Source organism: Phycodurus eques, chromosome 16 (genome assembly GCF_024500275.1).
Source record: "Phycodurus eques isolate BA_2022a chromosome 16, UOR_Pequ_1.1, whole genome shotgun sequence".
Lineage (NCBI taxonomy): Eukaryota > Metazoa > Chordata > Actinopteri > Syngnathiformes > Syngnathidae > Phycodurus > Phycodurus eques.
Genome location: NC_084540.1, coordinates 9,349,303 through 9,376,707, shown reverse-complemented (window position 1 = coordinate 9,376,707; position 27,405 = coordinate 9,349,303). Strand labels below are relative to the sequence as shown.

At 41.7% G+C, this 27,405-nt stretch overlaps 3 protein-coding genes across 5 annotated transcripts; all 3 read left to right on the top strand.

Annotated features, from left to right (window-relative positions):
• Window positions 1-10,937, top strand: LOC133415160 (phosphoinositide 3-kinase regulatory subunit 5-like). The gene is given in 19 exon segments (XM_061700998.1): window positions 1-55; window positions 227-329; window positions 732-832; window positions 908-976; window positions 1,054-1,192; window positions 2,636-2,705; window positions 4,758-4,935; window positions 5,019-5,187; window positions 6,323-6,391; window positions 6,490-7,064; window positions 7,066-7,272; window positions 7,378-7,500; window positions 8,046-8,177; window positions 8,867-8,960; window positions 9,030-9,106; window positions 9,556-9,649; window positions 9,777-9,859; window positions 9,939-10,057; window positions 10,790-10,937. Coding segments are annotated over 18 exon segments (2,547 nt in total). The 5' UTR covers window positions 1-55; window positions 227-229.
• A 1,211-nt stretch (window positions 10,938-12,148) lies between these two features.
• On the top strand, window positions 12,149-15,652 carry mfsd6l (major facilitator superfamily domain containing 6-like). The gene is made up of 2 exons (XM_061700824.1): window positions 12,149-12,270; window positions 13,225-15,652. Exon 2 carries the CDS (start codon window positions 13,254-13,256, stop codon window positions 14,979-14,981), a length of 1,728 nt encoding a protein of 575 aa, XP_061556808.1. The 5' UTR covers window positions 12,149-12,270; window positions 13,225-13,253; the 3' UTR covers window positions 14,982-15,652.
• An 836-nt stretch (window positions 15,653-16,488) lies between these two features.
• On the top strand, window positions 16,489-25,560 carry zgc:171844 (uncharacterized protein LOC100151763 homolog). 3 transcript variants are annotated; one of them, XM_061700828.1, is made up of 8 exons: window positions 16,489-16,507; window positions 16,913-16,971; window positions 17,067-17,164; window positions 18,227-18,347; window positions 19,963-20,036; window positions 22,077-22,191; window positions 24,650-24,720; window positions 24,843-25,560. In XM_061700828.1, the coding sequence occupies exons 3-8, from the start codon at window positions 17,140-17,142 to the stop codon at window positions 24,959-24,961; spliced, it is 525 nt and encodes a 174-aa protein (XP_061556812.1). In that variant the 5' UTR covers window positions 16,489-16,507; window positions 16,913-16,971; window positions 17,067-17,139; the 3' UTR covers window positions 24,962-25,560. The 3 variants fall into 3 exon arrangements, with proteins under 3 accessions (XP_061556812.1, XP_061556814.1, XP_061556811.1); XM_061700830.1 differs by lacking the exon at window positions 16,489-16,507 and having other exon boundaries at window positions 16,919-17,164; window positions 18,230-18,347; XM_061700827.1 differs by lacking the exon at window positions 16,489-16,507 and having other exon boundaries at window positions 16,919-17,164.
• The last annotated feature ends 1,845 nt before the right edge of the window (window positions 25,561-27,405 follow it).

Genomic DNA, 27,405 nt, shown 5'->3' with positions numbered 1-27,405 from the left:
AGTAGTCGGATGCATTGTGTACACTGGACATTTGTTCATCATCTATTTGTTTCAAGTGAGTCTTTTCTTATTTAGAGTGATCCGTAATTGTCTCCAAAAAAAGTAGTAGCTATAAGGAAACGTTAAGAGTGCTAACAAGAAGATAATGTTGAGAGTTTTGTTGATATAATGAGCTTCTTTTTTATGCCCTTTTTTTCATCTGTGTCTGGTGTGATTACAACTGTAGACAATGGCTCAAAACTCGTGCACAGAGGATCGTATACAGCACGTCCTTGAACGCTGCCTCTGTGACCTTGAATTCAACACTCCTGACAAGCAACTCTGGAATGGTAAGAACCAACAGCAAAATATGGATTGCATCAAGCCAAAATATAGACATTTGAAAGTGGTGGGAATTCACATCGGTTAAGGGAAAAACTGAACTCTGCAATGATAATCATTATCACCTTTCTTGTGTGAACATACATTCTTTGTTTTATTATTTATAATTACAAATGCTTCTGTATGTCTGTGACAGTCTATGTACAGAGGCAATTTTCAAAATCCCCCATCTTGCTTAATTTAATCAATGGGCAATATTTTTTGTCTAATCCTGGTGTTCAAGCTGAAAAAATAGAGAGCATATGAATATGGCTGGCACATATAAACAGACAAGCTCTTAACCGTTTGTCATCAGAGTGAAACCCAAAAAGAGAAATAAGTTGCTTGCATGCTTTCGTCTGTGTGATCAGCCGGACTGTGCATGAACCGCTGGTGTTTGGAGGAACTTGTGATGAGAGATCCCCAAAATTCCCCCTTCCTTCTGCAGACAATTCTGAAGAAAACAGAGGAGGTAAAACTCAAGGAGCGACACCTTTCTCCATATTGGTCAGCACAATATGATGTTTTAATCGGGGAACTTTTGCAGGTACTTCTGCAATGTCAGTACAAACTGGTGGTGCCTCTTACTCTCCTGTTTTCCTCAACACTTTTAAAAGTGAGTGGCTGCCATTCAAAACATCTTTGTGTAGTTATCAGACAGTCTATCATGCGTAACATTTTCTTCTCTTGCAGACTCCTTACCTTCACCCAGACTGTGATGTGCTGTTGGAAGCCTACCTGCTCTTCCATCATTTCCTGTCCTGGCCAGATCCTTACTGCACCGCCTGTCGACACCTGCTAAATATCATCTATAGTGAACTCAGAGCACCGGGTAAAGCCTAGGACATGCAATACATTAACATTCAACTTCTTTTGGTCCACCGAGTTTGATTATTATTTTTTTAATATGAGGGACATATGAAGAGCAGCACGGTGGACGACTGGTTAGAGCGTCTGCCTCACATTTCCGAGGCGCGGGGTTCAATCCCTGGCCCCGCCTGTGTGGAGTTTGCATGTTCTCCCGGGCCTGCGTAGGCTTTCTACGGGCACTCCGGTTTCCTCCCACATCTCAATAACATGCATGGTTGGTTGATTGACAACTCTAAATTGCCCGTAGGTGTGAATGTGAGTGCGAATGGTTGTTTGTTTCTATGTGCCCTGCGATTGACTGGCAACCAGTTCAGGGTTTACCCCGCCTCCTGCCCGATGATAGCTGGGATAGGCTCCAGCACGGCTGCGACCCAAGTGAGGAGAAGCGGCTCAGAAACTGGATGGATGGATGGATGGATGGACATATGAAGAAACAAATAGGCATGTGTGTACTTACTGCTCTGCGTGTCGTGTACAGGGGTCCTCAGTTCACAATGGTACCGGCATATAACATTTCGAGGTTACGGATGGCGAAGAATAGTTCGTCACGCGACACAAGAATGCACACTGATTTTACTGCCTTACTTCCTGTTTTTCATTTGATTGTTTTATATTTATGGCCGAGAAGTCTTTTTCATTAAAAAAAAAAATTCACATAGGTGAGAGATAGATGATACCACGCTCCAATACAAATGACATTTAACTGAGGACCACCTGTCCTCGAGATGACCATCAGAGCACCACACATGTAAAGATATATTCCCATCAAAACTCATGAGTCTGCAAACCCAACTTAGATGCTGTACTACCAAGACTGATCTGTGAAAGGCAGTAAGGACATAAATCATTCAGACTGACAGAAATAAAACACACAGAAGCAAGAGAAGCAATAGTAGTAGTAGTAGTAGTAGCAGTCGAAGTAGAAGTAGGAGTAGGAGTAGGAGTAGTATGGTGTCTCTCTGTTGTTTTTATTGTGGTTAATGACTTTGGAGACTCACACAAACACTCAACACAAGTTGCTACTCTATATCAGGTCGCTTCCTAATTGACTATCGTTCCATTACACACAACATTCACGAAGTCCGTAACTCGATTATCGTCAGTGTGGACCAGACACATAAGGATTTGCGATATATTGAATATATTAAAATATTGAATGTTTAACATTTCAATGTTTTCCAAGCAAATCGAGAAAGCTAGGTCGCTCTTAGCGCACTTACAGCACCAGTGATAATCAATCAGGATTGTCTTTTTAGAGACATACGATAAGCAGGTCTTTACTGACTTTGATCAGAAGGGGGGGGGGGGGGGGGGGGGGGGGGGTAAATGCTTAACAATGTGAAAATAATAATTTTGTATAGAAATGTTTTCTTGCGGAGAAATAATAACTCTATTCTTTATTTAGGCATATCATTCCAAAGACTGGTGAAGACAGAGCAAGGCATTTCCACTGTGAACCAACACTCTAAAACTATGTAAGCCCAACCTGACACAAAAAGAGTGAATGTGCATGTTAAGAATTCATTGATAATTTTTCTCTTTTTGTGTACGGGTGTACAACCCCAATTCCAATGAAGTTGGGACGTTGTATTAAACATAAATAAAAACAGCATACAATGATTTGCAAATCATGTTCAACCTATATTTAATTTAATACACTACAAAGACAAGATATTTACTGTTCAAACTGATAAACTTGATTGTTTTTACCAAATAATCATTAACTTAGAATTTTATGGCTGCAACACGTTCCACAAAAGATGGGACAGGTGGCAAAAAAGACTGAGAAAGTTGAGGAATGCTCATCAAACACTTGTTTGGAACATCCCACAGGTGAACAGGCTAATTGGGAACAGGTGGGTGGCATGATTGGGTATAAAAAGAGTTTCCCTGAATTGCTCAGACATTCACAAGCATGGGCTCAGGAACACTTCAGAAAAGCAATGTCATTAAATACAGTTCGGCGCTACATCCATAAGTGCAACTTGAAACTCGACTATGCAAAGCAAAAGCCATTTATCAACAACACCCAGAAACACCGCCGGCTTATCTGAGCCCAAGCTCTTCTAAAATGGACTGATGCAAGGTGGAAAAGTGTTCTGTGGTCCGACGAGTCCACATTTCAAATTGTTTTTGGAAATTGTGGACGTTGTGTCCTCCGGGCCAAAGAGGAAAAGAACCATCCGGACTGTTATGGACGCAAAGTTCAAAAGCCAGCATCTGTGATGGTATGGGGCTGTGTTAGTGGCAATGGCATGGGTAACTTACTCATCTGTGAAGGCACCATTAATGCTGAAAGGTACATACAAGTTTTGGAGAAACATATGCTGCCATCCAAGCAACGTCTTTTTAATAGACGCCCCTGCTTATTTCAGCAAGACAATGCCAAACCACATTCTGCATGTGTTACAACAGCGGAGTGCAGGTACTAGACTGGCCTGCCTGCAGTCCAGACCTGTCTCCCATTGAAAATGTGTGGCGCATTATGAAGCGTAAAATATGACAACGGAGAACCCGGACTGTTCAACAGCTGAAGCAAGAATGGGAAAGAATTCCACCTACAAAGCTTCAACAATTAGTGTCCTCAGTTCCCAAACGTTTATTAAATGTTGTTACAAGAAAAGGTGATGTAACAGAGTGATAAACATGACCCAGTCCCAGCTTTTCTGGAATGTGTTGCACCCATAAAACTCTAAGTTAATGATTATTTGCAAAAACAATAACGTTGATCAGTTTGGACATTAAATAGCTTGTCTTTGTAGTATATTCAATTAAATATAGGTAGAACATGATTTGCAACTCGGCGGCACAGTGGCCAACTGGTTAGAGTGTCAGCCTCACAGTTCTGAGGACCGGGGTTCAATCCCCGGCCCCGCCTCTGTGGAGTTTGTATGTTCTCCCCGTGCCTGCGTGGGTTTTCTCCGGACACTCCGGTTTCCTCCCACATCACAAAAACATGCTTGAATTGGAGACTCTAAATTGCCCGTAGGTGTGACTGTGAGTGCGAAGGGTTGTTTGTTTCTATGTGGCCTGCGATTGGCTGGCAACCAGTTCTGGGTGTACGATGATAGCTGGGATAGGCTCCAGCACGCCCGCGACCCTAGTGAGGAGAAGCGGCTCAGAAAATGGATGGATGGATGGATGATTTGCAAATCATTGTCCATCCATCCATTTTCTGAGCCACTGAACTGGTTGCCAGCCAATCGCAGGGCAAATACAAACAAACAATCATTCTCACTCACATCCACACCTACGGGCAATTTATAGTTGTCAATTAACCTACCATGCATGTTTTTGGGATGCGGGAGGAAACCGGAGTGTCCGGAGAAAACCCACGTAGGCATGGGGAGAACATACAAACTCCACAGAGGCGGGGCCGGGGATTGAACCCGTGTCCTCAGAACTGTGAGGCAGACGCTCTAACCAGTCGTCCACCGTGCCGCCTGCAAATCATTTTATTCTGTTTTTATTTATGTTTAACACAACCTCCCAACTTCATTGGAATTGGGGTTGTATGTGTTAATCAGGGTAGTGCTGTTAGTGAGTCCAGATGAAGATATTCCCCCAGAGGTCCAGTCAGTTTCCAAGCAGCTGAGTGTCAGCCATCAGTCCAAGCGAGACATCACTATCACCCTCATTCTGCACAGCTTCCAGGCTGCTCTGGGCACCAAAATCCACCTGCAGGGACTCTGTCATGCCTTGCAGGTGACAACAAGCTTCTATTTATCTTCAGATCTCTTTGTTTTGGGGTAGTTATTGCTAAAACCAACTTCTCAATATTGCTGTAGACAAAAGAGCCTGTTGAGCTGGAGCAGCTACTGGAGACAGTAACTCGCTGCATGGAGACAGCAGCCTGCACAGCAAATATCAGCACTGCCAGACAGAGTCTTCTACAGACTGTAGAGCAGCTCCGCCAAAGCCTTATTCCCACAGCTGAAGATGACTACTTGGACACAGGTAAGTACTTTATAGAGGCACACTGGCAGCAGTGGTTTTATGCTTCTATAAAGTGCACAAGCACAAGTGCTCAAATGTACAAGAGCCCAATCTGGTTCTCAAATACAATATTGACCACTAAGGTAAGTGGATCAGGGTTGCCCTGGCAACTACAGAACCACTGTTCTCCATATTACAGTGTACCATCCAAATGAATTAGTTGAATTATTTAAGGTAATGACAATGGAAAGGTCTGGTTTTAGAGCAGCAGCAAGCCCAAGAATAACAACATAAACAAAATATAAATTTAAATTAAAAAAAAAAATTTTTTAAAGTATATACGCACTGAATATACTGTAACGATACATTATGTGTATCAATAAGGACTTGGGTTTTGTAACAGAGCAGACATGAAACTTTTGCAGACCAAAAAAAGGAAAAAAAAAAAGGCACATTGTTGTTGGATAAATGCTTGTCTGCATCTTGACTCTGTCGAGGTGTCCTGAGCAAGGCACCAAACCCCTCCCGAACCTTCTAGCTCGAGGTGCAGCACTGTTTGCACGCCCCAGTTTGCGCAAGCCTTCACTGTAACATTTCCATTTGCATCCCTGCATATGTGAGATCTAGTTCTATGGTGCGCAACAACAAAAATATACAGCACAACATGATAAAAGGGATCATAATCAGTGGTTAGCACTTCTGCCTCCCAGTTCTGAGATTTAGCGTTTGGATCTGAATTTAATTGAACTTGTGCGTGTGTGTGTGTTTTTTTTTTTTGGCGGGTACTCCGGCATCCTCCCATGTTCCTAAAACATAAATTTTAGGTTAATAGTGTGAATGGTTTGTCTATACTGTATGTGCCCTGTGATTGGCTGGCGACCAATCCAGGGTGTACCCTGCCCCTAGCCCAAAGTCTGCCAGGATAGCATCCAGCTCCAATAAGTACAAGCCTATAAGTGATGAATGGATGGATTGTAACCAGTATATTTTTAATACTATATTTATAAGCAGTTGAGAATGAACTAATCACCAGTAATAGTAACTATCGACAGTGACAAATGTGTATTCATTTTCAGTGTGACTCGATGTTTGCTTGACCTGCCTGTCATGACTGACCTCTGCTCCTCAATCTCGGCATTTTTTTCCGTCTCATTAGGGCTTGCTGAGACTTTTGCACTCCCCTTTCCCAAATGTCACACCAGCTTCTGGGAAAACGACAACTTTGGTGACTGATACGGTTTGATCAGATTTAAACAAACACATAAACTTACCAGATATTTCAAATCTTAGTTAACTTATGTAACTGCTTTCTTCATATTCCAGATTTTCTCAATAATATTCTCATGAGAGAATGCTATGTGGATTTACCACTTCCGTGTCTCCAAAGAGATGAAGATCATAGCACTGACGTGGATGTGGAGAAAGACGTCATCCAGAGAAGCGAAGAGGATCAGGGCTTGGAGAACAGTTGTATCTCCACGGCCTCCTCGTCTTCGAGAGACTCCATGTTGTCCTGTCACTCTCCGTCTTCCAGCTGCTCTGTGTCCTCAACATGTGGCTCATCAGGTCTGGGAAGTGACTTCAGTGAAGACACGGGACATCCGGAGACAGCTGAGAGACAAAAGAGTCAGTCAAAGCCCAGAAAGAAGCCCAAGAAGAAATCCAAAAGCCTCATCGGCATAGAGCACTTCTCCTTGTTTTTCAAGAACCCACGCAGTCTTGGGACACAGCTAAAACAATCTCAATCGAACCACAATCAACTTCTGCATGAATTTCATGGGTGCTCTCCTCTCACCAGCAAAGATCCTCTCTCTCCCCAGAAGCATATTTGTATCCGCAGAAGGCCCATCTTAAGCAGCAACGAAACCGACGCGGCACAGGCGCCTGCTCTGGTGCGTAGTACTGGTGTTCGGCCGGGACAGAGAGGCCGGGCGGCTTGCCAGGGCTTACAGCGACCTGCAGCAGAAAGAGGCCAAATGTCCCCGACTCACCAAGATGTGCAAGTTGCAGTTTTACTTTATTCCCACAAACAGGACATTTAGGGGAAAGCCGAGAGAAAGACACTCGTCAACTGAAACTGGACATTCTATTGAAGCTGCCTCTTTGGTGAGATCACCTGTTTACAACTTTTTAGTCCTTACTACTGGTGGACCATGGACTTGGTACATGGGCCTTCAGTTGTCATGAATCCCTCTCACATGTTGTTGGCAGCCTAAGGGTATCTCCCGAGAGGACAGCACCACAGATTTAGCCCAGATGTTGGGAATGATGGATCCCTGGTATGATCGCAGCATCCACAGTCTGCTCAGTCTCTCCTCAGACGTCCTTTGCCAGGTAACCACACTGACACCATAACCACACTCTTCTCCATTCATTCAGGCATTGATAAGTAGCACAGCACTAAGTGTGAGCATTATATGGATGAGCACTAATTTGTACACTTTCATAGACAAACAACAAATGAATTATTTTTTTTCAATAAAATACAATAGAAAATGTCTGTCCAATTTCTCACGAACTTACTTTCTCCCACTCCAGCAAGGCACACACTCTTCTTGTCAGCAGATATTTTTCCAGGTTTTTTAATCCTTAATTCTTTTTTTAAGTGTTGAAATGTTTAGAAGTGTTTGTTCCAGAATGCTTCACATACATACAGCATAGGTTTCTCTCATCATAGAGCTTCAGCTTTTCAGATGCCACGATTCCTTAGTAGGTGGTGAGTGCTTTGGTAAAGATGTCTAGCGCAACACCAGGTGGTATCTAGTCAAAGTTAAGGTCATTACAGCCAACTACTGGCACCACCTCTTACACGGATTTTTGTTTTTTAAATAAAAAGTTTACGGTACCTTATGTCAACTAATGTGTTTCCTGTGGCGCAGCCTGCATGGAAGGAAGAAAACATTCCAGAGGACAATGGCAGAGTGGAGCATCTTCCCTTGATGGCTGACTTGGTTCTTTACTACTGTAGACATGCAGACCAACCTGTCCTGTTGCAACTCTACAAGGCTGAGGTTAGTAGGAAAATGACCCACATACAGAAGAAGAAGAATCATCTTTTATTGTCATGAACATGCATGCATGCACACAAAATGTGTTCTCTGCATTTAACCCATCACAGTCAACACATACACATGAGTGGAACACACTGGAGCAAGGGGCAGCTGAAGCGCCCGGGGAGCATTTATGGGTATCATTGTCTTGCTCAAGGGCACCACAGCCGTGAGTCTGGGGGGATGTTGGCGGATGGTCCAGTCGTGGGTCTTGAACCTAGGTCCACCTTAACCATTGGGCCACGGCTACATCCAAGTTCATGTCAATAGCAAAATTAATGAGATATGGGCAGCACACAGCCTCCCTCTTAATCTGACTTTCTGTGGTTGCATGCGTTTTCTCAGGATACTCCAGCTTCCTCACCATACCAAAAACATGCATGCTAGGTTTATAGAAGAAAGGATTTTTTTTTAAATGTTGAAGCCACTACAACCTTATGCAGTGTTTGCATACATTTATGGACTTTGCAGAAAAAAGGTCTTCCACAAACCCACAAAATTGGTAGCATGCAATTGTCCAAAATGTTTTGGTGAAATGACAAACTCTAATTGATTTGCTCAATAACTGATCAGTGTGGAAAGTGTCTCCATACTTTTCTATGTTGTGAATTTGTACTTAGTGATTACCTAGTTTGATTTCATCTGCACAGCTAACCCTCTCTGGCGGAGAGAAGAGAAGTGAAGTGTTTATTCATTCAGTAGAGCTTGGACACACGGCTGCAACCAGAGCAGTCAAGGCTATGGGTGAGTCACACTGTGACAAACCGCAGCAGAGATGCACTTTATTTCATGTCCATGTCATTGTTCTCGCAGGTGCTGCCAGCAAGAGGTTTGGAATTGGTGAAGAGAGCGTGGCTGTCCCCTTAACACTAAGTGTTGCTTATAATAAGGTGCTACAAGGGAACAAATTATGGCTTGTATACAAACATTTGGATCTCTGGTGTGCCTGCCCACACATCCAGTGTGAAATTACACAACCAATTAAATGTTCTTTGAAGTTGCCCGTTTTCAAAAACTAAGCAAGTCGTTCGGGTGGCGGAATGAGCAGTGGCTCATTTGCGTGAGACATGATAGCCCCGTCATTACAGCAAGGCTTGAAAAAGAGGGTGAAAAGTGTTTCGTTATTGATCCTTGGGGTATTTTGAGAAACCATGGGACATAATGTACATTTAAATAAGACAAATGGGAACTGTTTTCAATTGTGAAAAAAAATAATGCACAATGTGTGTACTTTGGATTCCAAGTATGTCATTTAGCACAAACAGGGATTTAAATATTGATACATTTTTAATAATTGAGCAGCTATTTGTAAACCAGATCAGTTCTTTGGTGGCTGCAGGTGGCCTGCAGTGGAAGGAGTCAGTGGACCCAAGGAGAAATGCTCTGCACATCTATAAATATTCACAAAGCCTCCAGGAAAGCTGAACGTTTAGGTGTGTTACATTAGTCCATCTATTGATTTGTATTTATTTATTTATTTTACATTTATTTTCAGTATCTTAACATACTGTATTTAACTGCATTTGAAAGTATTTTAAGTATTAAATCCTGTCTTTCAAGAGTCTAGAACTGAAGGCTTGCAGCTGTCAATGTCGGAAGTCACAAAGAAACACTGCCCCAAGTCTAAAAAGAGCAAAATCCAGGTACATGTGTTATCTCCCACATTGAAAACAATCCATCCCACTTCATTGTTTACCTATATCCCTTCTATCACTCTGGAAGCATTCCTCTGAATCAGAGGTGAACGTCAACAGAGTTGAGGTGATCAGTGCGAAAGCTGGGACAACCTTTGATGTGTGCCTGGATCAAGACGAGAGGAAGTTCCTACAAAGTGTCACCAGGTACTACAAATCCATTAACACAAGGAAAAGTCTTGTAATCTTGTAGTCTTTACTGTGTACAGTGAACCCGTGCATATTTGTGGTTTGGCATTGGCAAAGTCACATATTTGCCGATTTGTTTTTTCTTGTTTTTTTTTGCCTATCCTCCATTACTTGCTGAAAAAAACATTTCAGGCTCAGGGCAAAGCAATTAAAGTTTGTACTTCGGCACCATCCTGTGGCATCTTGGTGGCAAGTAACTATGTTGGCCTAAGTTGAGGAGTTTAATTTAGACAATAAAAAAGTGCTTTGTCACCATCTTGTGGCATCTTGGTGTCAAGGAACTATGCAAAAGTGGGTTGAGGAGTTTCATTTTGACAAAAATAGTGCTTTGACACCATCTTGTACCATCTATAAGCAATTATAAACCTTGCGGCAGGGCTTGGTCCCTATCCCCTGCAAATAGCACGGGTTCACTGTATTACATTTTGCGCCTAATTACTGTATTTTAACAGATGAGCTATATACGGCAATGAATATGTTTACTGTATTTGTTGTTGTTTTTGTTGTTTTTTTAACTGCAATTGGCTGGCAACCCACCGCTTGCCCAAAGTCAACTGCAATAAGCTCCAGTTCACATTTGGCCTTTTAAGGACAAGCGCTATAAAAAATGGATAGATGGATATTTTTAATGAAATTATAATTAGTTTGAGTCCTCTTTACATGTCAATAAATGAGTGTCTGTATCCGTAGGCTTGAAGTGTCTTTGTGCTGCAAACCGGGAAGCAGTTCAGACTGGAAGTCTTACAAGTTTTCACCCGGCCAAGTCCAGCCGCTGCACCCATCTTACTGCTCCATGCTTTGCCTTCCCCTCATCTCTTTTTCTGCCCCGCAAGCCTGAAAGAAACTGGCTGCAATGGACCAACACCAATGGCCACCAAAAGAAAGCACGATTCTGATGCATTAACAAAAATAATAATAATGCTAATATTGTTACGCAGCTCTGTTTCATGTTTATTCTGTTGCATTAAACCACATTATCGAGTGGAAAAGTGTGAAACCTATTATTATTATTAGTATTCAATCAACTTTTATTAGTAGACTCATGGTCCATAAAAATATATATATATATATATTTTTTTAAGTGCTGTATTTAAAAACCTGCGAAGTTTATTATGTTTTTAGGTTTTCTATGAATGCTTGTTTTTAAAGCTAATTGTGGAATTGTGTTTTACATACTTTGTCTCAAGACACAATAATCTTATTTTTCAATTAAATAAAGTTGAGTGTTGCGTGGGGGCACGGTGAGCGACTGGTTAGAGCGTCTGCCTCACAGTTCTGAGGACCAGGGTTCAATCCCTGGCCTCGCCTGTGTGGAGTTGGCATGTTCTCCCCGTGCCTCCGTGGGTTTTCTCCGGGCACTCCGATTTCCTCCCACATCCCAAAAACATGCGTGGTAGGTTAACTGACAACTCTACATTGCCCATTGGTGTGAATGTGAGTGCGAATGGTTGTTTGTTTGTATGTGCCCTGCGATTGGCTGGCAACCAGTTCAGGGTGTACCCCGCCTCCTGCCCGATGATAGCTGGGATAGGCTCCAGCACGCCCGCAACCCTAGTTAGGATAAGGGGCTCAGAAAATGGATGGATGGATGGATGGATGGATGGATGGATGGATGGGTGTTGCGTATTAACTGATAGTGTAGTGCTTCACTTGACTTGACTTCATCGCAGGCAGCGTGGGTTCAGTTCCCACTCTGTGGATGTGAGTGTGAATGGTAGTTTATCTCTATGTGTGCCCTGTGATTGATTAGCATCCGATCAATCATGTAGTCTGCCTTTCGCCCACAATCAACTGGGATTTGATTTGATATGTTCCAGGTCCCAGGCCGTGACCCTGAACCGGATAAGTTGTGTAGAAATGGACGAACGGATTGTGTTTTCATATACTCACATGTACTAAGCACATCTTCAAACAATTTTAGTGTCTATAAACACACGCGTATTTAACTAATTCAAGGTATGGTAACCAGATGATATTGGAGGACATTTTGACTTCCACGCCTGAAGGGGTCGCTGCGCTGTTACAAACTATTGTCCAGGTGTACTGTATGGTAGCCGAACAAGTGTTGCTCTCGTCTGGAACAGGTGGAGATATGAAAAAGTGCTCGAAATTCTGGATTTCGTGATGGAAAATATACTGTGCAACGATTGACGGAGTGTAGCGGGGAAGAGGTAAAAAAACACTTGAAATCTGTCAATTGACTGTCTGTTGTCGTACTAGAGCGGCTCCAACTACCGGAGACAAATCCCTTGTGTGTTTTTGGGACATACTTGGCAAATAAAGATGATTCTGATTCTGATTTTTATTTTTATTTTTTGTTTTTTTTTATAATATTGAGGTCGAGGGTTAATAGTGACAATAGTAACAATAGTGACGTGGCCGCGTGCTCCACGTCTAAAAACCGAACTGGTGCATCCAGACTGACAGGTGTTAGTGACTAGCAAGTTCCTTATTGCTTTAGACTGCACTAAATAAACCATTTCGCTGCAGGGACCTTTTATTTTTGTATTTATTCCCCACTTCTACACTTGATTTTATACATTTTAAGCGTTTGTGTGTTTCACACACACACACACACATGCACACTCAACGGCCACGTTCATCAGGTACACTTGTACAAGAACTGTATATAACAATCTTTATTTACGAAGACAATAGGCTATTAACGCTCATTTTTGATTGACACCGTCAAAAAGGTTTTCACTTCGTCATCTTTATATTTGTGGTTGCACTGCATCATTCTTCGTACTTTTAGGTACGTTTTAGAAACACCTGTCAGATGCGTTGCGTTGGTTCACTTTTTAAATCACTTTATTTAGAGTAGCACTACGGCTGAAATAAACTAGGTTTTCTACAATATTCTAATTGATGATTTTTAATATTTTGGAAAGAATATGCTCAAACAATATCAAAATATGTCGATTTGGCATATTCTAGTATTTTCCATTGTTTCAAAGGTTTCTGCTGCCGGCTTGTACACTGTTGCCCAAATTGATTGGAATATGAACCGAATACGCTGGTGTAAAACACCCTTGTTATTTTCAGGACAAATAAGGGAGACTTTGTTGTTTGCTTTGGGCTGCTTCTTTTCCTCACACATATCTGTGACTGTCTGTGTCCCTTAGTTGCTCCATGTAAAGCCAATCAAGCACCCATGAAGTCCACCATGAAGAAGACAAAGCAGATCAACATCAAGCAGACCCTCGCTCTGGCCAGAGCATTTCACTTCCTGTACTCCTGTGCCAACTCTTGCCTGCTCCCCTTCCTCACGCTGTACTTCAGACAGCTGGGCCTCACTCCTGAGATGGCGGGCATCGTCATGGGCACCAAGCACCTCATATCACTGGTGTGGCGCCCCATGGCCAGCCTTCTCGCCAAGATGTACAACAAGAGGCGAGTGGTGATACACGGTTCTGTGGTGTGTTCAGCCGTGGTCGCACTGGTCGTGATTATTTTCCCGCCTGTAGATCTGCAAGCATACATCAACACCTGTAATGGGTCTAATGTGAGAAGCACTCCATCCCCCATTGATTCTCACCCAAAGGTCAGCACAGCTCCTGCCTCCCTGTCTACTATGACCTTTCTTGCCGATGCTATCCGTGACAGAACATCTGTTGCAGAAGGCAGAACTTCACAGCTTCCTGTGGTAAGAACAAACAGTACAGCAGAACCAAGGAACAGCACCTCTGTTGAGTTCCATACGACAATCCACGCCTTGATGAGGAAGAAGAAGGCCCATCTGAAAGTGGACACTGGGGAACATAAAGAGGAAGGTCAATTAGATTTTCTGTCCAGCCTGAAGATGATGGACGTTCAACACCAGCTCTTCTTCTTGATACTTATCACTGTGTGTGTATGGGAGCTCGTGGCAGCCCCTCTAGAGTGGACAGCAGACGACGGCCTGTGCGATTATCTGGACTTTGCCGACGCTTCAGATCATTATAGCAGCGCAGGGGTTTGGCCTTTACTCGGAGCCGCATGTGGCGTCGGTGGAGCGGGGCTGCTGGTCAGCCGGTTAAACTGTTTAATCTTTGGTCGCACCTCCAGGAGTGCCGTGCACTTTTTGTGCTACGCTGGCGTGTTGTCGCTGGCTTTGCTCATTGCAGCCTTCCTCCCGCTTGACCTGAACAAGCAGCAAGGCAAGGTGAACCGGCTGCTCAAGGCCGTGCAGCTGGTGCGCGGTTCCCAGCGCGCGGTGCTCTGTGCCATCACCGCCCTGCTGGTGGGGGTGACGCGCTCCGCCGTGGACAACTTCCTCTTGTGGCAGATGCAGGATCACGACAGCACCGAGCTGCACATGGGGGTGTCTCTCGGCTTCGCGTTGCTTTCACAGGCCGCCTTCCCTCTGCTGGCTGTCCGACTGACTCGGCTGCTCAGCTCAGGAAGGGTGCTCGTGCTGGGGGCAGCCACTCTTGGATTACAGTGTTTGTATTACTCCTTCCTGTGGGGGCCGTGGGCTGTGGTGCCTGCTCAACTTTTTAGCTGTTTCAGCTGCGGAGCCTTTTGGTGGGCAGTGAAGGTGCAGAGCGACGATGTTGCCACGCCAGGAACAGAAAGGAGCTTAAAGAGGCTGTACACTGCACTGTCTTTAGACTTGGGGAGTGCACTGGGAAGTTTCGCCGGAGGGTTTGTGGTCCACCAGTTTGGGCTTGTGTGGCTCTTCAGGGGGGTGGCCGTGGCTCTGATGCTGTGGTGCATATGCCTGCCTCTACTGCAGTGGAATGCCCCCCACCAGTACAGGATCAATTATTCTCGCCTTTTGGCGGCAGATGCGAGTGAGGCCAGTGACTCTGAGTCAGAGCAAGAAAGAGATTGGCTCGATAAAGCTATGGAGGACGACCGTAGCATTAACAACAATTATGGAAAGAGAGTAAACCGCTAACCTCTACAGCGTGATCATTGAAAAAGAATGCAGCAAACACTAAAGTGCAAAGTTTCAACACAAATACAGAACAATTTTGCCCAGTTTGGACAAAACAATACAGTCCACACAATGTTGGCTCTCTGTTAGAGACAAGATTCAGTGAATCCCCACTATTTATCAAGATAGGGAGCGAGCCCTGCAATTGATGATTTCAACACAATTATTTGACACCAATACTTTGATTGCTTTGTTTTGACTTTTTCAGTTAATAACAGGAGGATAAATAAATAAATCAGCTAATAGGTGAATTTGCGAATGCCGAAACCATGAATGTGCAGGGGTTCACTGTAGCCTTTATATGAAATCACTCCCAAAAATATTCATCCAACCTAAACTGATCTACTTTAAGTAATTTTTACACCCTTGCATTGTTTGTTTTGTTATTTTATGGAGTGGGGGCATCTACTGTAAATGCACACAAGCCTCCCATCTCAAGGCAAACACCCGAGTGGAATTTGTAAAAGCCGGCGAAGGCTCGATTGTCAATCCTCTCACTGAAATGCAAATACAAGATGTGTACACAAGGCGAGGTTAAACTACTTTGGTGTCCTGTTCTGTCACTCCCACTTGGCACCTAATCTGTTTAACTTCTTCTGAAGCTAAAGTGAGGTGAATTGATGACTTTTGTGTGTGTGTGTGTGTGTTTTTTTTTTTTTTGAAAGGTCTGTATAATATTTGTGTTGAGCAGTAAATTGCTACGTTCAAAATCAAATCTTTTCCCCTTTTCTGTTATGTTGTGATGAATGAATGAACACTGCTCTCCAAGGATACCAACATACAGTACTAGCTCCCTAAAGCAAACAGATGCAGACCGCACTTGCTGAACATCTGGCCGGCCCCTCAAGAACCTGTTGTGCAAAACCAAGTCATCCGTATTATGTCGTTTACAGCGGAACTCAATCAGGTAATTCTGATGAGAGAGAGCCAGCTCTGTTGTTCTAACATATTTGCGGTCAGAGCTCAGTTGACTCTTAAAACAGCAGGTGTGTCGCTATTATTTTCTTTTTGAAACAGGTGAAGTAGGACGGGCTTGCAAACTGCAGCATGCTGCTTTGAATGTTGTTCGTTTACAAACCTTCAGATCAGGCCTTCTCTGCTAGTCTAAACACTATGATGTAGCCTACTGACGTAGAATTTAAAACCTAAAATTAATATTAGTTCCATGAAATTGTGTGTATTTGCTCCCAACAGTGTGTTGTCTTAATTTCCTCGCATTTCCTTTGACTTCACTGCTTCCAGTAAATTTATGTGGATGTTAGATATTTTTTGTCCAATCAGATTTCAGCCTCTGTGCTGCCATGTCATACTAATGTGCCCATGGCCTTCAAAATCACTAGTGTTGGCCCTTTTATCTTGAACTATATTAGCAAAGGGACTGTTTTTTCAACTAATCGAATTTCATATTCATCCAGCATTTTTCCGTCCTCTGGTTGGTCACGTCTGTAGCGATCTGTGCACATTAAGACATTTAATCAGCATGTCTGGTGAGTATGATGTATTTTGTTAAGATGTTTTATTCCTGTCATTAGATAAATATTGATACTGAACGGCTCCAGATGATGTAAGTGGCACTGTTGCATGCAGTTGTATTGCACTTTTGTATTGATGGTTTCTATAATAACAAATGAAGAGCCTATCGCTCTATAATGCCAAATGAAGAGCCTATCGCTGGATGGGAGTAGTCTTTTATTTTATTATTATTATTATTTTTTTTTTTTTTTTTTACAAATGCATAAAAATATATACAATATTTAACAATTGAAAATGAAGTAAGATATTTTTTCCATTGCATGCAAAGAATTAATTTGAGGTCAATATTTCTGAATTCACTGATCGTTGCTGTGCACATCACAGACTGGTAGCCTGTCGTTGCACGTGTGTGTCACTAGGTGCCGTCTCTGAGCAGAGAGGAGCAACCTGTGGTTCCCTCATATCCTTCAGTGTCGGAGTGGGTTCAGCATCTACGTGCATATCTACCTGTATTCCCTCTCGTGAAACAGAAGTGTCTCATTGGATCTTTTACTTATTTGCACTGTTGAAAAGGACTATTGGTGAGGAACATGGAATAATAGACAGCATCCTCTAAACGAGACGTCTTTAGACCAAGCAGGCGCAAATGGATGGAGCAAATGAGAAATCAGGTGACTTTTTGTAGATCTATGCATGTTTTGTGTGATGTGGTTAAAACATTTATTTTTTAGTTTTTTTACATATAATTTAGACTGCACATAATTGAGTTACAACTTGCAGGTTTTTACAAGTCTGTATTCAGAATACATATTTTTATTCCATTTCTGACTTTTTCTTGCCAAACTAATTTCAGAATCTGGCTTAAAAAGTCACCACGTAATGATATACTCTTTTGTTTGTTTGTTTTTTAGACCACAGAAAGTGCTGTAATTAGGATTTGTTTATTTCAATACCTCACGAGACCTGTAAAGCATAATGTAGGCTGCACATACTGTATATTGGCTACTCATTGGCTGAACATTCTACATTGATGGGTATTTTTCCTGGAAATGTTGACACTTATTGCGTGTCATAACCAGCCTTAAAAAAAAAAAAAAGTACTAAATGACATTGCTTGTCCTGTATCAGCTCTCTTGCAGATATCCAATTGATTGTAGTAATGTATTATTTATCACTTAAGGTTAAATAACACATGCATGCAAGGTGACACATTTTCTATCCAGGTATTTGAGGAGTGAGGGAAATATCCACAGTCACCAGCTATTGATGGCAAAGTTGGAGACTTGTGATTAATTGAAGAGGAATGGCAGTTCCACTTTCCACATCATTTGTCCAAATCCCATGCCTATTGTTCCTATGTTGTGGCATTTAAATGAATGAAGTTGCGGAAGCACCACATAAATGTCTGGGTGGATTATAGCTGTGGCATCACACAATGACTCACTGTGTGAAATTGTAAATGTCCTTTCAGCCAAGCACAGGTAATTAAAAGTAAATCGCAGTTCTACTGGGTGACTCATCGCTACTGGTGAGCAGTAAAGGAGTAGGAGGCTGTTGGAGAGGGGGCTGAGGGTTGCAGGAGGGGCTGGTGCAGTTATTGAGTGACACTGAAATTATTCAGCTTCAATTAACGTGAATTGAAACTATAGTTAATATCTTTATATATAAGCACCTTTCTCCTCTCATTAGCACTTCTTGTAATTAGCCTATACACTCACTGTGCCATGTTTCAGTAGAAGATGTCATCTCCATGGCTGATTCATCAGTCAAACTCGAGGACATTGAAGGGGAGCTGTTCAAAATTGAGCGACTACGAAACATCCTTGTGCGGAGAGAATCAGAGCTGAGATACATGTAAGATGCATTAGCTTTTATTACTATTATTATATATAAAATCAGATGCCCATTTTCTAAGGATAACAACGGTTCCTTCCATCAGCCTTCATCTAACAACTTCATCAGAAAAAAATATTTAGTACTTTTTATAATCACTCATTATGACTGTCAGCATACAACAGAAAAGCAATTTAAATCCATGAACTACAACTACTGTATACACACAAATGCAAAAAATAAAAATTAATGTCTGGGAACAATAGTTATTTTTATGCTCAATGCCATTTTCTTTTTATCAAGGGTATTGTTTTAATCGCAGGCAGCATTGTGACCTAGTGGTTAGCATATCTGCCTCGAAGTTTGAAGTTGGAATCATGGCTCCGGCCTTCTTGTGTGGAGTTTTCATGTTGTCCTAGTACTCCTGCTTCCTCCCACATCCCCGCAAAACATGTTGGGTTCATTGACAAATCTAAATTCTCCATTGATGGTAATATGAGAGTGAACGGTTTCTCGTCTATACACAGTACGCCCTGTGATTGATTGGCGACCAGCTATTACAGTAGCTACAATACTTTTATTGTTATTTATTATTGTTGTTTTGTGTTGTGTTGGATGGTGATCACTGATAAAGTAAGATAAGGGATTGGCAAAATACTGAGGTCACGTTGCAGTGTTGGGAGTGGGACCCATACAGTAGTGTCGCATTGAAACTTTGCTCGAGTAGGATGCAGATATACACTTGTCCCTGGGGAGAATCGAATTATATTCCACCATGTCAGAGGGAGCAGCCATGTGTGTCATGATGTGAAAAGTTTGAGGACAGCCCACATTATGAAACCCAGAGCACCAACTTTCAGATTGTCCCTCCTTTCAGGTTTACATTTAAAGATTTCAATAGCTTTCTGTTAAGGTCAATTTCCATAATTTTACAAGATTGGGATGCTGCAAGAAATTTGCTGACTAAAGCCAGAGTACATTATTATAATCCACTTGAATACACCAGCTCATCACTGGAGTAGAAACACATTTCATGAAATCGACACGGTAGTTTTGTCATTATTGTGCAAATTAGCATCATGTCAGGGACATTTAAAAACGTTTGAAGTTTATACACTATACCATCAACCGTCCAGAGTTTCTATTTCTGTCTTTCCTGTTCTTTTGTCTCCTTACCACTATTGTGTGTGCATGTACTGTACATAAGCAGGTGGCCACAGATAAACACCGGAACCCACTGTGGGTCAGACAGTGAAATGAGATCGGATTGCAGAGCAACAGTTTGGCATTTTAATTCATTTCATGCGAAGGGATAAAGGAAATTGCTTTATTACCACAATCCAACTCTCAGTTCTAGCTTTTAACTGATATGCACCAGTAGCTCCTTCCAAGCTCTTAATTAAACATCAAGGGATTTTAACACATCACACTCTGGAATGACAGCGGCCAGCGTCATTTTGAATACGACTAATCCTGTTGAGCAATAGTGAATTAAAGAGGCTTTGAGAATAAGGATATTTAAATACTACACCTTCCGATTATTTAGAAAAAATCAAATCATTGTGTTATGAAAAAAAGTGCCACTGATCAGAAGGTTATGTTTTGCAATTGTTTTGGTTTTTTCCCCCTTATCCAGGATGGATGACATTCAGTTGTGTAATGAAATCACAAGGCTGAAGAGAGAGCTGCAGAAACTGGTCTCAATTCCAGGTACATTGAAACAGCAGCTGCTTCCTTTGAGTGCAGCTGTTGTGAAACACACTATTATGTATCTATTAAGAAGCCTTAACTCATCAGCAATGACCTCTGCAAGTACAGCGTTGACTGAAATTCAGGAGAAAAATAGCAATTGGTGAATTTTGAAGGCTAATTCCCTCTCATTTTTTAAATGCACTGACCAATGATAATTCCCCCCCCCCCCCCCATCCCCACTGTACTGTATCGGACCACAGTACAAAGTGTTTTAAGTGAGTGTATGAAAAATAAATGACTAGATACCAAGAACAACATGTTTTCCTCAATAGGGTCAAGAGAGCAATGGCACATACCAGAACATTTGGCATAGTACTTGAATGTACACAATACTTTGTTTGCAGGTGTTTTGGAAATGACATCAGGAAACAATCTTGTCTGTTGTAGTTTTAATAATATCTTTGCAAAGAGAGAGACAGTCAAGAGAGGTTACAAGTTGCTTCGCGTCTCCGCCCGTCTCCGAAGAAGACGAAAGAGCAACGCAGACTTAAACAAAAATGGGAGGGAGATGAGGGAAGGAGAAAGAAAGACCTATTCATAGTTATCTTGTCCTTGAGAGGAAAGGAAGGTTGGTACAACCACCGAGACAGGATGACAGAAGGGAAGAAACAATGATGCTAAAACATCCCACAAGAACAAAGAACTATTGAAGTAAACTATGGGATAATACAATAAAAGAGTATATAGACTATATTGTGTCATTTTGCCATAACACATGGCATTTGTGTTTCATTATTATGCCATTTCTGACACAAGCTAATGCCTAATACCGGTATTTCAAAATGAGAATGATGTGGGGGGATACTCGTTCTGAGGTATTCACTACCTGAAATAAAACAAAGTAGCTTGCACAATTTATTTATTTTTTTTAAAGGTCAGACAACCTTAATTATAAATACATCACACCAATACACATAATGCAGGACACAGCCAAAGGGTCAGACAGGGAAGAAAAGCATAGGGAGGATGTAGCAGAGGTGCAGCGTCAATGGGCGTCTTGTGGTGGTCTTCCTTCTCCCTTTCAAATATGTGCCTTAGTTTGACATCTTATCGGCTGCTCTTGGGTTTGAACCAGACATATTGAATTCACGCAAGTGTGGCTGCAAGTTGTAGTGGACCATTGTAAAAACGCGTTTCTCAAAGTGGAGAATAAATTCTCGCAGTAGGCTACTGCTGTGGAGGTGCCAAATGCTGGGCTCGTTTTGAAAGCAGTCAGCTCACGTGGGTAATACGTACTTTGACAGTGAGTGACGTGCTATGTGCAAATCATCACCGTTTTTCTTGTTTTCATTTGGTTTTTGATTCTCTTTTACCTTTAACTCACTGTTGGTGGTTGCAATAAATCAATCTAGACTTTGATTAAATTGTACACAAAGATTGACATGAAAAGGCTACACTTCAGGGACCTGTGGCAGGGCACAACTCATTTGGGGGGCACAGCAAGTCATTTGGGGAGGGGGGGGGGGGGGGTGGCCTGCGCATTTCGGCCACTTGTATCCAGGGAAACCTGAGTCCATTGTTTATTGTCATCATAAGGGGTCTTTGAGCCATGCTTTGTCTGGTCCCTCACCTAGGACCTGTTTGCCATGGGTGACTCTGCCAGGGGCATAAAGCCCCAGACAACGTAGCTCCTAGGATCATTGGGACACACAAACCCCTCCACCACGATAAGGTGACGGCTCAAGGAGGGGAGTTTGATTTGTTATCTAGGTAAAGGACAAGTAGTCACTAACACAGATTAGATCTTTGAGTTGAGCTCATGAAAAATAGGAGCAAAAACAGAAGTGTGGCATTTATGTATTTATTATCATACATTTTCATTCAAAGAAGATAACCTTTACGGATAAATATCTCATTTTAATGTATTGATTAAAGCAAATCAGATTTAAAAAATTATATATATTTTATGTATTTTTTATTTTTGTTTTTGTAATGTTCTGCAATGTCAGTGTCAAAAACTCTGTGGGACGTGTGCCATGCCATGTGACTGTTGAACAGACCAAGACAAGTCCAGGGACGATAAGACGAGGCAGGAGGAGCTGTTGCAGCAGATCAGCAAGCTGGTGGAGACCAGAGACTTCCTCGTAGATGATGTGGAGTTTGAGCGGCTCAGGTGAGGTTATTAAATGGTGGAAAATTATCACGGTGCCTCCATACCGTCCAAGTTAACCTCAAAATCTTCAGCCCCTCGTTTGTTAGTGGAAAGAAGCGAAGCCATTGGGCCATATGTCGAAACCATTTGAGGTCATTATCCTTGGCTTGCTATACTTCAGTGTGTTTTCCCAATAAATTACCCATACCACTGTAATAGTTTTAACACATGTAGTCCTGTGCTATTCACTTGATTGCTTCTTTAATTGCTTTGCAAGAACTACACATTGTGATCAAATAGTTCTCAATTCGACAACCCCTATTCCAATGAAGTTGGGACGTTGTGTTAAACATAAATAAAAACATAATTACAATGATTTGCAAATCATGTTCAACCTATATTTAATTGAATACACAACAAAGACAAGATATTTAATGTTCAAACTGATTAACTGTATTGTTTTCAGCAAATAATCATTAACTTAGAATTTTATGGCTGCAACACGTTCCAAAAAAGCTGGGACAGGTGGCAAAAAAGACTGAGAAAGTTGAAGAATACATCCCAGAGGTGAACAGGCTAATTGGGAACAGGTGGGTGCCATGATTGGGTATAAAAGGAGCTTCCCTGAATTGCTCAGTCATTCACAAGCAAAGATGGGGCGAGGTTCACCTCTTTGTGAACAAGTGCGTGAGAAAATAGTTGAACAGTTAAAGGACAATGTTCCTCAACATACAATTGCAAGGAATTTAGGGATTTCATCATCTACGGTCCATGATATCATCAAAAGGTTCAGAGAATCTGGAGAAACCACTGCGTGTAAGCGGCATGGCCGAAAACCAACATTGAATGCCTTTGACCTTCAATCCCTCAGGCGGCACTGCTTCAAAAACCGACATCAATGTGTAAAGGATATCACCACATGGGCTCAGGAACACTTCAGAAAAGCAATGTCAGTAAATACAGTTCGGCGCTACATCCATAAGTGCAACCTGAAACTCTACTATGCAAAGCAAAAGCCACTTATCAACAACACCCAGAAAGGCCGCCTGCTTTCTGGGCCCGAGCTCATCTAAGATGGACTGATGCAAAGTGGAAAAGTGTTCTGTGGTCCGACGAGTCCACATTTCAAATTATTTTTGGAAAATGTGGACATCTTTTCCTCCGGGCCAAAGAGGAAACCATCCAGACTGTTATGGACGCAAAGTTCAAAAGCCAGCATCTGTGATGGTATGGGGCTGTGTTAATGTCAATGGCATGGGTAACTTACACATCTGTGAAGGCACCATTAATGCTGAAAGGTACATACAGGTTTTGGGGAAACATATGCTGCCATGCCAAGTAATGTCTTTTTCATGGACGCCCCTGCTTATTTCAGCAAGACAAATGCCAAACCACATTCTGCATGTGTTACAACAGCGTGGCTTCGTAGTAAAAGAGTGCGGGTACTAGACTGGCCTGCCTGCAGTCCAGACCTGTCTCCCATTGAAAATGTGTGGCACAGCGTAAAATGTGACAACGGAGACCCCAGACTGTTGAACAGCTGAAGCTGTACATCAAGCAAGAATGGGAAAGAATTCCACCTCCAAAGCTTCAACAATTAGTGTCCTCAGTTCCCAAACGTTTATTGAATGTTGTTAAAAGAAAAAGTGAGGTAACACAGTAGTAAACATGACCCTGTCCCATCTTTTTTGGAATGTGTTGCAGCCATAAAATTCAAAGTTAATGATTATTTGCTAAAAACAATACAGTTTATCAGTTTGAAGATGAACGTGATTTGCAAATCATTGTATTCTGTTTTTATTTGTTTAACACAACGTCCCAACTTCATTGGAATTGGGGTTGTATATTAAAATAAAAAGAGTAGAAGAAAGTAATGGTTGAACTTTAATATCACAAATTTTCCACTGTAATATATACAGCTATTCTAATATCAGTAATTATTATAAAGTATAGGATTTTACCTCTTTAATTTCTTCTTAGTTTATATGCTATTTTTCTCTCTAATCACTTTACCTTTGCCTCTCTGTATTTATAATTAACCCTCCTGTTTCACCGAAATTCAATCTGACCTGCTGCGTGTTTTATTAGCAACATTTACTTGCAGAATTGAACAAAACATGACTATGAACTTTACTTTTCACGTTTTCCATGTTGTCTTTCCGTTCTGTGTTGGCAGTGGGATCACGCATTGTGGTTACTTTCTGGTAATTGCAGTGTTGAATTTTTAAATTTTGGTGGAAATGCTGCATCCTATTCCCCTTTTTGTGAAAGTAAGGCACAAGGGGGTATCTGTGAAGACAAGCTTCAACTGTTGAGGTGCCCTATTCTGATCAGATCAGTACGAGACCTCTGTTTTTCATTACTTCCATATTGGTCATTCTCCTTAGAAGGTTCAACTTAAGAAGGCTAAAATAAAAATGGAACACAATCCTTATACTTTTTCACTACTTCACTGATCAGAAACAATTGTTCTTCACAGAGAAAGAGAAGAAGACAGAGAAATGGCAGCGTTTTTGCAGCCCAGATTCCAAAGTATTTTGGGTACAAAAGGTGAGCATTTCATTCCACTGTCATTCACAAGGATCTCAATTTCCTCCAAATGAATTTTATTGAACAAGTTGACAAAGTAGATGAAACTGAGCATTTACTAATATGCCTCCCTTTCAAATCAGGTGTTCTGCAAGATCAGAAGGTGGTGTCCAAATCTCTGCCCACACCAGCGCCATTTATCACTAAAACTGGACTAACGCTACTGAAAGACTGCTGCGGTTTCACGTGCTCCATCATGTAACACATCCGTGTGCTAGCCTACACTTCATTGTGTGCCCAACAACCGCTGATGGTATTTGGAAGGAAACAGTTTTGGTGAGCCAAACCTGGTCCCCTTAAAGGGTTCATTTTAACCTGTTAATTGTTGTGATTTTACAGTAAGGGAAAAGCGTTAGTGGGTGAAGCTAACTCCTTGTTAGACAAAAGCAAGTTGTGAAAATAGGCTAGACATGCATTCAAAAGTTTACAGCGGGACAAATTATGATCACCTGTCAAGGTTATAGTCAGTGCATTTTGGCGTCAGTCTGAAATTTCACCTGAAAGCCAAATAATGTCATCAAAATATAAAATACACAAACATAAGTGTGCATGTTAATGTGATGTGGCATGACAAGATTGTTTTATCTTACTGTGTTTGTATATGTACTATCCAAACTGTCATATTTTATGCAGTCTTGTTAAATGACCACAGGAGAGAAGCTAAAAAAAAAAAGTAATTCACTAACAATTAGCATCACTGAGATTAGGCTGTAACTCATTTTCATTTTGGATTTCAGTACCACAATTATACATGTTGAGTATTTTACAGCAAATAGTGTATCTTTCAGTCAGAGTTCACATCGTGTGCAGAAATAAAGATGTTTATTAAACTAGCCAGTGTCGTGTATTGTTTAATGACTTGTCAGGAATATGAATGTTTTGGCGTGCTATTGCATCACTGCATTTGAGGATTATTAGCATTCGCTGTGGTGAGAAGATGTTCTCACTCCTCAGCTCCATTCTTTTGCCCCCACAGCTAAGTGCAGACACACACTGCAGTTGTTGATGACTCATACATTAGGTGGGCTTGAAGAAGCATCAACTCCTGGTCTCCTGGTTCAAATTAAATCACTAAAACAGCATAATCGTTTCACCAAAATCCCAATAGAGAATTTTTTTTTTTTTTTTTTTTTTTTTTTTACTTCTTGGTAAACAGTTCATTTCTATTATCCAGTGACAGAAATAAAATAAAAAAACATTGCATCATTGTTCACATGACAACAAACATCTATAACATGAACAAAGCAGTGCGCCACAGTTCTTTTGTTTTTGTTTGTCCCCCCCAGCCTCTTGCAGTTATATGACATCAGTCCTTGGCAGGCAGACGATGGTCGTCACGTGGTTGCAGATGAACAGACCCATGCACAGGCAACAGTCCCTGTTGTATTTAATCTGAAGTCTAATTAGCGGGCTACATAGTGTGAATATATAGACATGCCAACTCACTCTAATTGGGTGTTAGTGGGAAAAGCGGCTTGTCTTGCTGAGTTGGCTGAGACATACAAGAGTCCCCTGGAAACGTGACATCAGGCATCACCAATTAAATACTTTTCTTTAACAGCTTTGACTGTACCTCCCTCTGTACAGTGTGAGTAATCCATAGTTCAGTCTTGGAGACAAATCACATTGAGATTCCTACCAAGCATGTAAGGCTGCACTTTTATCCAGTAACTTTTATTTGGTCCCAATTGCAGCCAATGTCTACGACTTATTCATTGTGCGCTGCATCAAATACAATAAAGCACTTCCTCTGTGTCTTGTGAACATGTAGCGATAAACCAAGGATCATTTGTGCCGTGGTGCTAGACTTCAGACTCGATGTGTCTGTGACACAGATTCACAGGCAAGGCTGCTTGCATGACCTGATTTACCCGTTTAAAAAAATAAAATAAAAAATCTATTTTAACTCCTTTTTCTCCATTATTCAATTTAAAATATATTAGAAATGACCTCATAATTAGAATCTTTTGGTTTGATTTGATGTACAGTGTGCAATCATTTATCACTGAGGATACATTGCAAACCCTCCCGTCATAGGTGAAAATTCCCGATTTAAAAAGGCAGTGTTTAAAACATTTTAATAGTTTTAGTTTTACCTCTCCCGCATGCTTTATTAAATCCCACTCATTAAAACACACTTAAACTTATAAAAACATACTTTTAAAGTATTTCTTACCACCTGCTCTCACATTCTCCCTCACATAGTTCTCCAAATAAGACACAAAGCATGCTTGCTTCAGGCTGTTTGTCACTCCCAGTTGCTGTTTACTGTAAAACTGGCACATAAAACTAAAAAGAATTAAAAACTGCATATTTAAACACCAAATTGCTCAACCAAACCATTTAACTTATCCATCCATCCATTTTCTGAGCCGCTTATCCTCACAAGGGTCGCGGGAGTGCTGGAGCCTATCCCAGCTATCATCGGGCAGGAGGCGGTGTACACCCTGAACTGGCTGCCAGCCAATTGCAGGGCACATACAAACAAACACCCATTCACACATTAGACCAATTTAGAGACTTCAATTATCCTACCATGCATGTTTTTGGGATATGGGAGGAAACCGGAGTGCCCAGAGAAAACCCACGCAGGCACGGGAAGAACATGCAAACTCCACACAGGCGGGGCCGGGGATTGAACCCCGG